General features: G+C 43.1%; 1 protein-coding gene across 1 annotated transcript in view; it reads left to right on the top strand.

Annotated features, from left to right (window-relative positions):
- Pdcd1lg2 (programmed cell death 1 ligand 2) overlaps positions 1 to 13,050 on the top strand; it is a 76,260-nt gene that overhangs the window by 37,649 nt on the left and 25,561 nt on the right. Inside the window, 1 exon segment of the mRNA XM_045151766.1 lies at positions 6,185 to 6,464. Within this exon segment, the coding sequence (XP_045007701.1) occupies positions 6,185 to 6,464 (280 nt within the window).

Below are 13,050 nucleotides of genomic sequence, written 5' to 3'. Positions count from 1 at the left end.
GTCTTTCCACCATGGTATGACCAGCCACAGGACCCTCTATCTGAGTGCTGGCACTATGCTTCTTGGACCCTCCAGCCACCAGAATGGTTAGCCTCTGCATAAAGTACACAGCTGTAGGTATTATTCTGTTAAAGCACCACTGAGTAAGGCTAAGGCAGGTTCTGGTGAGAGACAGGCCGAGGCCCTCAACTTTGATTACAATGAGCAGCCAGGCTTGAGGAAAACCTCTTCACAGAATTGTTGACAGAAGTGTTTTCATTTCCTCTGTGACTTACAAAAACTAGAATGTTTTAGGATTTTGAAAGTGTATTGCATTTCCTAAACCACTCATTTTTGATGGGGTAATCAAGTCCAAAGCTTTGAATGTTTTAGGACCTATAATTGGGGCAAAATTAGACTAAATGATAATCTTCAGTTGTCTTAAGCAATTCAGATGTGTGATTCATGCTGGCAGATGGCTCTTTCTTCTTGTGATGCTAAGTCAAGAAAAATGTTGCCTGTGTGAAAGGTAGCAAGCACACTTAATACCTACAACTTTTGCCACATGCTGTATACAAGGCAGAAGGGAAAATGTCTAGAAGAAAAGAGAAGCAGGCATCTGTTTATACAAGGCCAGAGCAGTGATGAAGGAAGTCTTCTGTATGCTATGGGGAATTCCAGAGGAAGTTAAAAGTATTCTCACTCTCACGACAAGAAAACATAGTGTGGTAAACAAAGTCACTAAATACACTTAGTACAGTGTACACCCAAATCTATTCAATTCTTGTTGTTACTTAAACATAGCCAATAACCTCCCTAGCACACCCCCACCTGCCTCCCTGTTTCCCATTTTGACATCTGCGATAACAATGAAAATTAAAGGGGACATTCTATGAGAAAAGTAAAAGTAGTGTTAGCTTCCTAAACCTGGCTCATAGACAACAGCTAATACCTTTCTGATGGATTTATAAACATTATGATTCTCCCAGGGTCTAGTAGATTTGGTACCAGGTGTCATTGAGCTTTGAGAGTGAAGTATTTTGAGATGGTTTTTGTATTAGTCAATTTTCTTGTTGCTGTGAGAGAAGTTCTGAGCAAAGCAACCTAACGGGGGTTGGAAGGGATGCTATCCATCGGGGCAGGGGGAGGCACGGCAGCAGGAGTGAGAAGCAGCTGGTCACATTGCATCCGCAGCCAGTAAGCAGCAAGAGGTGACTGCTCGTGCTCAGCTTGCTTTTTCTCTTTGTTATTCAGTCCAAGATCTCAGCCCATGGGATGGTGCCACCCACACTTACGCTGAGTCTTCCTACCACAATTAAACCTCTCCGTACACCCCCTTGCAGATGTGGCAAGAGCTGTTTCCTAGGTGATTCTAAGTCCCATCAGATTGGCAAGACTAATCATCACAGTTCCTATGAGAAGTGGATCTACCATAAAGAGGGTCCTATAGTTTCAGAGACTATGGTCGCAGCACACGAGACCTTACCATCACATATGTGCGATGGATCCCACAAATGGGATCAAACAGAAACAGGGCTTTCTCAACCAGGCCAGGCAAGCACTGGTGGGATTAGTGCTGGTTTGCTTTGGAGTACTCACCTTATAAACAATGTTACAGTGGGCACAAATGAATGTTGGGCATAAGTATGTGTACTTCACTCTGTACAGTTCTCTATAGAAAGACACACTAATGTTCTAGTTGTGCTTAAGACAGGAAGTAGAGGCAAAAAATAAACTTGCCAGTCATTTTTGGTAGCAATCATGCCTATCACTATCCAGTGTGTTGTGTGGCAACTGAGAATTGTCAATTCATGTGACTTCTTGAAAAAAGTTTGGTGAGAAGCAAATACGGTCAGGCTCATATTCCTCTTCCCTCTCTCTCTCTCTCTCTCTCTCTCTCTCTCTCTCTCACTCTCTCCTTAACTAGAATTGGTATTGCTAGATACGAGAAGACTATCAAAACAAACGACCTGTTATTCACTTCTGTGGTTTGCAGTAAATTGGAAGGAAAAACTTGAATTAGGAAGGAGCTGTAAGCTGGGTATGACGCCACACAACTGGAATGTCCACACTTGTAAAGGTGAGATTAAAAATAAATGTCTGAACCAGCCTGGGATACATAGCAAGAACTTGTCTCAAAAATGAAAGCAATCTACAAGAGAATTTCAATATGAGTCATTCAACCAACAGGAAACCCAAAAGTTACTCATGTACAGAATCTGGTCAGAGAATGGATAACTGCCCTAGTCAATTAAAATATTCTAGTGAATGAGACTTGGTGATTTATACCTATAGTCTGAGGCTGCAGGAGTCTGAGGCTGAGGGTCCCAAGTTCAAGGCATAGTGAGATGAGAGAGAGAGAAAGAGAAGAAGGAGAAAAGGAAGGGAGAGGAAGGGAGAGGAAGGGAGGAAGAAAATACTCTGGCTAATACTGAATGTCCATGCATTTCATATATGACTTACTACTTTCCCAAGATATCTCAGTGTCTGCTAAGCTGCCAGGTCTGACAATACATGTGTTCAACCTTTCAGTTTCTCCCACAACACCAAACAGTAGATACTAGGAAACTGAGATTCATAGAAGTTAAATGACAGGCTCTCACTCAAAGGACCCCTAAAGCCTGATAGAATCAGACTTTGAAGCCAGGCTCACCTGTCACTGAGTGCTATACTCTTATATACTACAGCTAAGTTTTATACTGAAAAAGCCCTTGAATTGCAAGCATTTAGAAGAAGAGTCCAAACATTGGTTCTGTTGATCATTTGATGGACTGAATGAATGGGTGGATGAAATGAGCTCTGGTGAACATAATTCACACTTCCATGATGATTCAGAGCTGAGTTCAAGATCTTTCCTTACTTCCATCATGCATTGCATCCTGTACTTCTATCATGAGATAGAGCTATTTAAATCAACTCAGCTTTATTTTTCAACAAACCATTGTACTCTACATAAGCAGAAAACCAGTAGCATTTGCTACAAGTGAAACAGAGGGTAGGAACAAAAGTGAATGCAGCAAAAGTAAAGCAGTGTTACTAAATTCTACCCTGATGCTATTTGGCTGACTGGAAGCTTTCTGTTTTATTAAAAGGGGCTTAGTAGTTAAAGTGTTTGCCTGTGAAGCCTGAAGACCCAGGTTTGATTCCCCAGGGCCCACATTAGCCAGATGCACAAAGGGGACACACACATCTCGAGTTCATTTGCAGTGGCTAGAGGCCCTGGCATGCCTATTACCAGTCTCTCTCTCTCTCGCGCCCTCCTCCCTCTTTCTCTGTCAAATAAATAAATAAATAAATATAAAATGTTTTTTTTAAAGGTGGGGGAATAGAGCTGGGGAGATGCCTTAGTGGTTAAGGCATTTTCCTACAAAGCTTAAGGACCCAGGTTTGATTCCCCAGAACCTATGTAAGCCAGATGCAAAAGTGGCACATGTGTCTGAAGTTTACTTGCAGTGGCTATAGACCCTGCTATCTCTCTCTCTCTCTCTCTTTCTCCCTCCATCAAATAAATAAAATATTTTAAAAGGGGTAATAGCCAGTGTTAAACAAATAAGAATCTAGTTGTAAAACATATGTAAACAATAGCTGAACCCCCAGGTTGGAGAGATGGCTCAACAGTTAAAGGTGTTTGTTCACAAACCTGACAACTTGAATCCAACTCTCTAACAGGCCTATAAAGCCTAACCAAAGTGCATAGCTGGATGCAAAGTGGTGCATGCATCTGTATTCCAATGTGCCTATAGCCATGAGAGGCCAAAGCAAAAGAATCAAGAAGCTCATGGGCCAGCTAAACTGAGACACATGAAGCTAAGTGGAAAAACCAAATTATAACAAGGAAGACCCTGTCTCAGGCAGGGTGGAGGGAGAGGACAAACACCTTGTTTGTCTTTAGACCTTCACATGTGTGCCATGCTATGGGCATGCCCATACACACACAAATCATACACATCTATACATACAGATACACATGTGATGTTTAAAGAAAAGGTAAAAGAAAATAATTTGACTCCCTTTAGCCTTTGACTCTTCCTTATGTGAAATTACCTTGCATACTTTGGTAGATGTGCCTCACATTTTGGAAAATCTTTTTTTAAGAGAAATTATAGATTTTCGAAGTCAAACATTGCCTAGCTTTAAATTTAAAGCTTATAAATTGCATTCCTTAAGCTGACTTCTTTGAACAAGTTAGTTCCTGGATTATAAAATCCTAATGGCAATATATATTTCAGGTCACATTTTCAGGGTTAAATAGCATAGTTATAAAGTACCTTACATAGTGGTTGACATACAGTATATACACACGAAACACTACAACCATTTTTTTTCTTTACCTATATTGTTATGAAATAGCATCTACAGTGGGCTTGCAAGATGTGGTGATTAGCAGAGTTTGAGCTTTAGAGAAATATTTGGACTGATGTTAGCTCTGTAGTGTTAGGTAAATAGCTTAACTGTTCTGTGCCTCAATTTCATTTTCAAAAAAAATAAAAATGAAGAAGACAGGGTTGTAGAGATGGTTCAGTGGTTTAAGTGTGCTTCTTGCAGAACTATGAGGGCCTGAGGGGGCCTGAGGCTGCCTGAGCTCAATTCTCCAGCTCCTGCAGAAACAGTTGGTCAGAACTACTTGGGCCTGCAAAGGGGCGCAGAGATTAAGGATTCTCCCAGGCTCCCAAAAAGGAGCATACTCCAAATGAGAGCTGTCAGAAAAGCAGCTGAGCAGGGCACCCAATATTCTGCTCCAGCTACAGCAAGACAGTGTTCCCCAAAAGTTCACATGAAAGCACATGGGCACTTCAAAGGCACATACATGCATGCAAAGGCACACACGCACATACTAAGCCCCCAAAAGAGGATAGCAGTACTATCTACCCCACTGACTTCCAGGAAAGACTAAATGAGAGAATGCACTAGTCATGTGACCATGTGATGGCTGTTATTACAACCACTGATGAGAAGTAGTGATATGTGGCACAGCAAAATATAAATTGATTCACATGGATTAAAGAAAATGAGTGAAGCAGCTGAGCATGGTGGCATATGCCTTTAATTTCAGCTCTTGGAAGGCAGAGGTAGAAGGATCTCTGTGAGTTCAAGGCCACCCTGAGACTACATAGTGAATTCCATGTCAGCCTGGGCTAGAGGGAGATCCTTCCAGAGAAAAGAAAGAAAGAAAGAAAGAGAGAGAGAGAGAGAGAGAGAGAGAGAGAGAGAGAGAGAGAAAGGAAGGAAGGAAAGAAGGAAGGAAGGAAGGAAGGAAGGAAGGAAGGAAGGAAAAGAAGGAAGGAAAGGAAGGAAGGAAGAAAAGACAAAGAAAATGAATCCAAATAATAGGATATGATGACAGTACTCAGGTCTCCAAGGCTGAGGAGTCCTCAAGAGAGATGGTGCTTCTCAAAAGAGGGGTGTTCTAAGCAGGGCGTGGTGGCACACACCTTTAATCCCAGCACCCAGGAGGCAGAGGTAGGAGGATCACCATGAGTTCGAGGCCAGCCTGAGACTACATAGTGAATTCCAGGTCAGCCTGAGCTGGAGTGAGACCCTACCTCAAAAAAAAAAAAAAAAAAAAAAAAGGGGGGGGTGTTCTAGAATGACTGCAGGCTCTCAGTGGATGGTGGAAGATACTGTGAAAGGCAAGCAGCCCTGTCCAGCAGAAGTTCTCCCAGAGGAGCCCAGGGGGTCAGGAGAGGGATCGCAGTGGAGTTGGGAGTTCAGAGGAGAGAACTGCTAAGGACAGTGGGCTAAGAACCCAGTACTCTCTGGATGGGATGAGGAAGGGGAGAAAGGAGCTCAGTGGAATGGCTCAAGAATGCCAGGGGGGGCTGGAGAGATGGCTTAGCGGTTAAGCGCTTGCCTGTGAAGCCTAAGGGCCCCGGTTCGAGGCTTGGCTCCCCAGGTCCCACGTTAGCCAGATGCACAAGGGGGCGCACGCGTCTGGAGTTCATTTGCAGAGGCTGGAAGCCCTGGCGCGCCCATTCTCTCTGTCTCCCTCTATCTATCTTTCTCTCTGTGCCTGTCGCTCTCAAATAAATAAAAAATAAATTAAAAAAAATTTAAAAAAAAAAAAAGAATGCCAGGGGGCTCCTGGAAGATGAGGGAGTGATGGGAGTCAGCTCCCATACTGAAAGAACCAAAATGTGGCGTAAAGGCAAAACAGCAAAAATATCTTTCCTTCCTTTCCAGCTTCACTCACGGTGACAGCTCCTAGGAAGCATACACAGTAGACTATGGCAGTAGTGTGACACTGCAGTATGATTTTGACCGTGGAGAATGTATGGAACTTCAAGTCATAAAAGCCATTTTGCAAAAGGTGGAAAATGGTGGCTCCTTGCCCAATGATAAAGCCACTCTGCTGGAGGATCAGGTGCCCCTGGGGAAGGCTTCATTCCACATCTCCCAGGTCCAAGTGAGAGATGCAGGCCAATACCTTTGTGTGGTCATATGCAGACATGCCTGGGACTACACGCATCTGACCATTAAAGTCAAAGGTGAGTGGCTGCAAAGACTCAAATCCATGAAGCCATCTATCCACCAGAGAAGATGTGAGAGCTGCAAGTAAGTGCCACCCATCGGCAGTGGCTCAAGCAAAAACTAGAGAGTTGGTTTAAGGAGACAGCTTACTTCAGTGTGGGGTGGGGTCGGGAGGAAAGCACTCTGAAATACATTTTCACCATCGAGTATAAAGCAGCTGAAGTAGGGGTGAGAGTTACAGATAAGTCATGGCTACTGCCAGCTAGGAAAATGGGACCCTGGAAGGTGCCAAATGTAAGCTTTGCCCAGTTCCCAGTTCTCCTATGGAATGTTCCTAGTAACATACCCTTCTAGTCAGGGTCTTCTAAAGCATGGCCTGACCCCCAATTCATAAAATGAAACACCAGGGATGGAGAGATTGCTTGCCTGTGAAGCCTAATGACCCATGTTCAACTCTCCAGGTCCCACATAAGCCAGATGCACAAGGTTGCACATGCATACAAGGTGGCACACACACATGGCTGGAGTTCAATTACAGTGACTAGAGGCCCTGACATGCCAATTCTATCTGTATCTCCCTCCCTCTCTCTCTCTCTGTCTCTCTCTCTCTCACACATACACACACATAAAAAGGCCAGTCCATTGGGCTGTTCTAAAATATACAAGCACACACACACACACACACACACACACACACACACACACACACACACATATATATATATATATATATATATATATATATATATATATATATATATATATGAAATGCCAATGGGAATTTACTTCACTCAAAAGTGGCTGAAGAGAATGGAATAGACCACAGGATATTTTAACAGTAGGGCTAAGCATTGTTTTATAAACTTCTTGTTTTAGGATGTGTGTGTAGTTAGGGTGTCAAGACTTCTTTTTCTCACTTTGAGTCATTAACAGTGAAAACATTGAGGCTGTGGTGATGGGTCAATGGTTAAAGTTTTTTTTTTTCTTGCAAACCCTGCATGTGTAAGTTAATTCCCCAGCTACCCATGTAAGGCCAGACCAAAAAGTGGTACATGTATTTTCAGTGGCAAGAGAACCTAGCATGCACACAAGCCCATGCACACACGAGCATGCATGTGCACGCACACACACATATAACTAAAATAATTTGTTAAGTTAAAGCTCTGAAAAATACCACTGAAATGCAAGTCCTGTCTGCTATAGTTGAAACAACTAAGATCCAGAGAAGGGACAGGGCTGGCCCAATAGAACCTTGTTCCATCCATAGCCATAGGTTTAGAGCACTCTTATCCCAATAAAAACAGAAACCTAAATCTGAAGAGACAGTCCATTGTAATGTTTGTTCTGACAAAAGTCATTATGCCGGGCGTGGTGGCGCACGCCTTTAATCCCAACACTCAGGAGGCAGAGGTAGGAGGATCACCGAGAGTTCGAGGCCACCCTGAGACTACACAGTGAATTCCAGGTCTGCTTGAGCTAGAGTGAGACCCTACCTCAGAAAACCAAAAAAGAAAAAAAGTCATTAGGCATCTGGCTTACATGGGTCCTAGAGAATTGAAACTGGGTCCTTAGGCTTTGCAGACAAGCACCTTAATGGCTAAGCCATCTCTCCAGCCCTAAAAGTCATTGTGAACAGGCATATAACAGCTATGAAAGAATAGATTTGGGCTGGAGAGATGGCTTAGTGGTTAAGGCATTTGCCTGCAAAGCCAAAGGATCCTGGTTCGATTTTCCAGGGCCCACGTAAGCCAGATGCACAAGGTGGCACATGCATCCGGAGTTCGTTTGCAGTGGCTGGAGGCCCTGGTGTGCCCTTTCTCTCCTGATCTCACTCTCTCTCTCTCTCTCTCTCCCTCTCTCCCTGCCTCTTTCTCTCTCTCAAATAAATAAGTAAAATATATTTTTTTGAAAAGAATAAATTTAACATGCTGAATGACATATATATTGAATTTTGGGCATTCAAGTGTGCCAGTTGCTCTCTGCCCTTCCTATTCCACTCCCTGGATCTCAGATAAGCCACCCTGCCATTTGGACAGTCTATGGATTTGGGGCCCCCAGATATGGGAAGCAGGAGGGTCACTATGATCTGATAAAGGGATGCACAAGAAGGATTAAACAAAAGCACAACTATTAGTTTCATCTGTGTTCATGGGAGATCATTCCACTCCTGTAGCCTCATGTTTTTATTTATTTATTTGTTTTTTTGTTTATTCGAGAGCGAGAGACACAGAGAGAAAGACAGATAGAGGGAGAGAGAGAGAATGGGCGCGCCAGGGCTTCCAGCCTCTGCAAACGAACTCCAGACGCATGTGCCCCCTTGTGCATCTGGCTAACGTGGGACCTGGGGAACCGAGCCTCGAACCGGGGTCCTTAGGCTTCACAGGCAAGCGCTTAACCGCTAAGCCATCTCTCCAGCCCAGCCTCATGTTTTTGTTGCTTGTGTAAGGACAGTGGTAACTCCTCCCATGCAGGATTGTTATAAACCTCGAAAGAGGTGATAAACATGACTAGTGGAGCATGGTGCTGGTCTCTGCCTCTTCCTCAGGTAGAGCCAGGGCTCCTCCAGCGTGGGGAGATTTTTTTCCTCGAAGTATTGGTCATCTCGTGGGGCCATTTAAGATCATAAAGACCTGCTAAGGGAAGCAGGTGCACAGGCAATTTTATAAAACGGATTTCTAGGTCTTTATCTTACCCCAAGTACTCATTCCCAAACTGATGAACCTGAGAATGTCTCTGAAAACAAGGCTTTCAGGTTCCCCTGACACTTCCTTTTTTACTATTGTTTTCTCCTTTTTCATAAAAAGCTTGTCTCATTTTCATAAATATAGTCCATTGCCCAGGATTTAAAACCACTGACACCCTGTAGAACCAGAATGCTGACCCTTTTGCAAAGCAATTATCAAATTCTTGGCTTTCAACAAGATTGTAAAACAATAAGAACTCTCACCCAGAGGTAACATCTGATAACTAAAATCAGTATTTTTTTTTTCAAGGTAGGGTCTCACTCTGTCTCAGGCTGGCCTGGATTTAACTGCGTAGACTCAGGGTGGCCTCAAACTCACAGCGATCCTCCTACCTGTGCCTCCCGAGTGCTGTGATTAAAGGCATGCGCCACCATGCCCAGCTAAAATCAGTAATTTTGCCATATAAACCATGTCACTTAAAAATGGCTTTCAATTCTCTACAAAAAAGGAAAGAAAACTAGAATTAATGCTAAATCCTGCTTCCTAGAGTAGTTCCAACCATTTGTAAGATACATTTCTAGTAATTTTTAAATTTTTTAATATTTAATAATTGCCAGCATTTATAACATTATACATTTGAATAATATGTGTGGAGGCTGGGAAGATGGCTCAGTTGGTAAAGTATTTCCATGCAACTATGAGAATCTGAGTTCAATTCCCGGGTCACCCATGTATAGCCATAAAGGCATTTGTTTGCAGTGGAAAGAGACTCCAGTGTGCCTACACACACACACACACACACACACACAGAGAGAGAGAGAGAGAGAGAGAGAGAGAGAGAGAGAATAAATCAATGAGATCAAAAACAAAGGAGCTGTAGGGCTTATTTATTTTTTTTATTTATTTGAGAGAGACAGACACACAGAGAGAAAGACAGATAGAGGGAGAGAGAGAGAATGGGCGCGCCAGGGCTTCCAGCCTCTGCAAACGAACTCCAGACGCGTGCGCCCCCTTGTGCATCTGGCTAACGTGGGACCTGGGGAACCGAGCCTCGAACCAGGGTCCTTAGGCTTCACAGGCAAGCGCTTAACTGCTAAGCCATCTCTCCAGCCCATGGGCTTATTTTTTTAAGAGGCCATCTTGACCTAAGTGGTATATATAGAACACAAACCACAGGATATGTGTTATTTTCAAGTGCATTCTAACATCCAGGTCAGTTATCTAGCAGAGTTGTCAAATAAGGAACATCGCATTGAGTAGAAAGTTGGAAATCTTGAGTTTTAAGACAACTTCCACCCCTGAGATTCCAAAACCTACTTATCTTTTCCGAATGCTATCACATTGAGTCCCGCTTCATTCTTCTGTGCCGTTGATATAATGCTTCTCCAGCCACCTCCAAAATGAAGAGGAGGCTAGGGAGGCATTGCTTTACATTGTAAAGTTATAGGGTATGAGCTTCCATCCTCTACCTATCTAATGCTGGCTGGGTTTTTAGTTGAACTTCTCTCCTTCTCTCCTTCTCTCTCCTTCTCTCTCCTTCTCTCCCTCTCTCTACCTCCTCCCATCCCATGTGACCCGGTACTTATATATCCCAAGGCAAAGCCCCAGCAAAGCCCTGATTCCCATTCTTCCCACTGCTGAGTCACATCACAACCTGCCCAAGCCCAGCTTCTTTTTCAGAGCTAACACACTGCCCCTGTGAGTCTGTTGTTACAACTTTGCCCCGAAAAGCTTATAAAAATAAAGTACAATATGACAGAATTAAATGATTCTAAGAGCACACTGAGCCAAGGGAAAATAAGTGTAGACAGATACCATAAAAGGCAAAGTGAAGACTTGAACTGTGTGCTTTGGTTGCTAGAGATGGGCCAAAAATGTGGTGTCAGAAAGATTGATCCATCTAACAAGTCAAATACTTCAGTAACCTGTGTCAGAACCCAATGCTCTCCATCTTCTACCTGTTCTTGGTATGCTCAGAACCCTCAGGAGGACAGATCACTCCTCCTGCCCCTGCTGCCCCATCCCCAGACTTCTAGTTACCTAAAGAATCGTCCTGGCGTGATTCTAATGCAGAATCCTATAATAGACGGCATGAGTTCAAGTACCCCATCCTCTCAAAATGCCTACTGTTGCCCTATTTGCCAAGTAAAAACAAGAAGTTTACCTACCTCCTAAGGTCTTGTTATAGTTTACGTAGGATATTTTCAGGTTTGAGTGCCGAGGCCAGTATTAGAATCACGTGCCCCAGCTGCCCTCTCATTTCTTGGCTAAGTGCACAGTGCACACCAGAATCATCAGCCAGGTGGGAATAAACATCTCAGTAGCAATGGGTATCTGGATGGGTGCTTGACTTCCCCTCCCCTCCCCTCCTCTCCCCTCTTCTCCTTTCCCCTCCCTTCCTCTCCCCTCCCTGCTTGGAATATCTTCTGATAATTTACACTGGAAGACATCACTTAAAGCAAAGCAAACCTCCTCTATTTTGTTCTCCCCATCTTAATCTCTAAGTCCATATATGCAGATCAGACCCTAAAATCATTCATCACCTGTAAGGATAGCTGCCCCAGGGCTGGGGATGTAGCTCAGCAGCAGAACGCTTGCCTAGCATGTGCAAAGCACTGAGTTTCAGTCCTCAGCAGTTAAAAAAAAAGTCCCACATCCCAGGCATCAGCAGCGGCTGGAATATTGTCAAATGGCACAATGTCAGAGCTTTTGAGACACACCAGCTGAGTATGTTCACCACATGGAGGTGAGAACTTCAAGAGAGGTTATGACCAGTCATAGTGCTACTACCCTGCTCTCTGGGGAACCCTGACCCAGTGGGTGTCTTCAGCTCTAACTAATCAAATTAACAAGTCATCACATGGAGCTCCAAGAAAGCAGGGAGCTAGAAGAAACAAGATGCATGGGAATGGTCTGAATAGTGCTGCTTTGTCTATAGTATGTAAAAAGGACATGGCACAAAGCTCAACACATAGATAAGATTAAGTAGATTATGCATATTTAATATTTTTATATGATCATTATTAAGCATGGTGATGCAGACCTGTAATGCAAGAACTCAGAAAGCTGAGGCAAAAAAAAAATGGCAAGTTCAAGCCCAACCTGGACTACATAGTGACTTCAAGGCCAGCCTGAGCTATAAAGGGAGACAAAAACAAAATTTTAAAAATATACTTATTATTTGAATGTCAAATAACTTACCACAGAACTTATGGTCATATATATCCCAACAATTAAAAATAGAGTCTCATTGTATCTGTGTTAATCACTTTTCATTGCTATGACAAAACACCTGGCATAACAATTTAAGGAAAACTTGTGGTTTCAATCTACCATGGTAGAGAATGTATGTGGTGGAGCAGAGTCACTCATATCATTGCTTCCAGGAAGGAGAGAGAGATGATAGATAGATAGAGAGAGAGAGAGAGAGAGAGAGAGAGAGAAAAGAGAGAAAGAGAGATGAAAGAAAGAAAGAGAAGAACAAAGAAAGATAGGAAAGGAAAGAAGGAAGGAAGAAAAAAGAAGGAAGGAAAGAAAATGTATACCTGAGCTTATGGGTTTTCCTTTTCCCTTTATTATATCTTGGTCCTCAATTTGGAGGATGTTTCCCACATGCAGGACTGATCTCCTCCCACCTGCTTGGGTAATTCTCTCTGGAAACGCCATCACAGACACACTCATAGGTCATTGGAGCTTCTCATTCAGTCAGGCAGTCAAGATTAACCATCATAATACCTGTGCTTTTACTTCAAAGATTGTTTTGAAATTCTACTTTTAGATATTTCCTATCTAATGAAAGCCTGTACCCACTACTTCCCCTCACAAAAATCAATGGTTTACTATCAGCATTCCCTGGCATTTATGTGGTGTTAATATTTGTCTACAAGCTAGAAAGATGGCTTAGTGGTTAATGTGATTA

The sequence above is a fragment of the Jaculus jaculus genome, chromosome 1 (assembly GCF_020740685.1).
Source record: "Jaculus jaculus isolate mJacJac1 chromosome 1, mJacJac1.mat.Y.cur, whole genome shotgun sequence".
NCBI lineage: Eukaryota > Metazoa > Chordata > Mammalia > Rodentia > Dipodidae > Jaculus > Jaculus jaculus.
The sequence above is the reverse complement of the archived record's forward strand: the minus strand, read 5'-3'. Positions and strand labels throughout refer to the sequence as shown.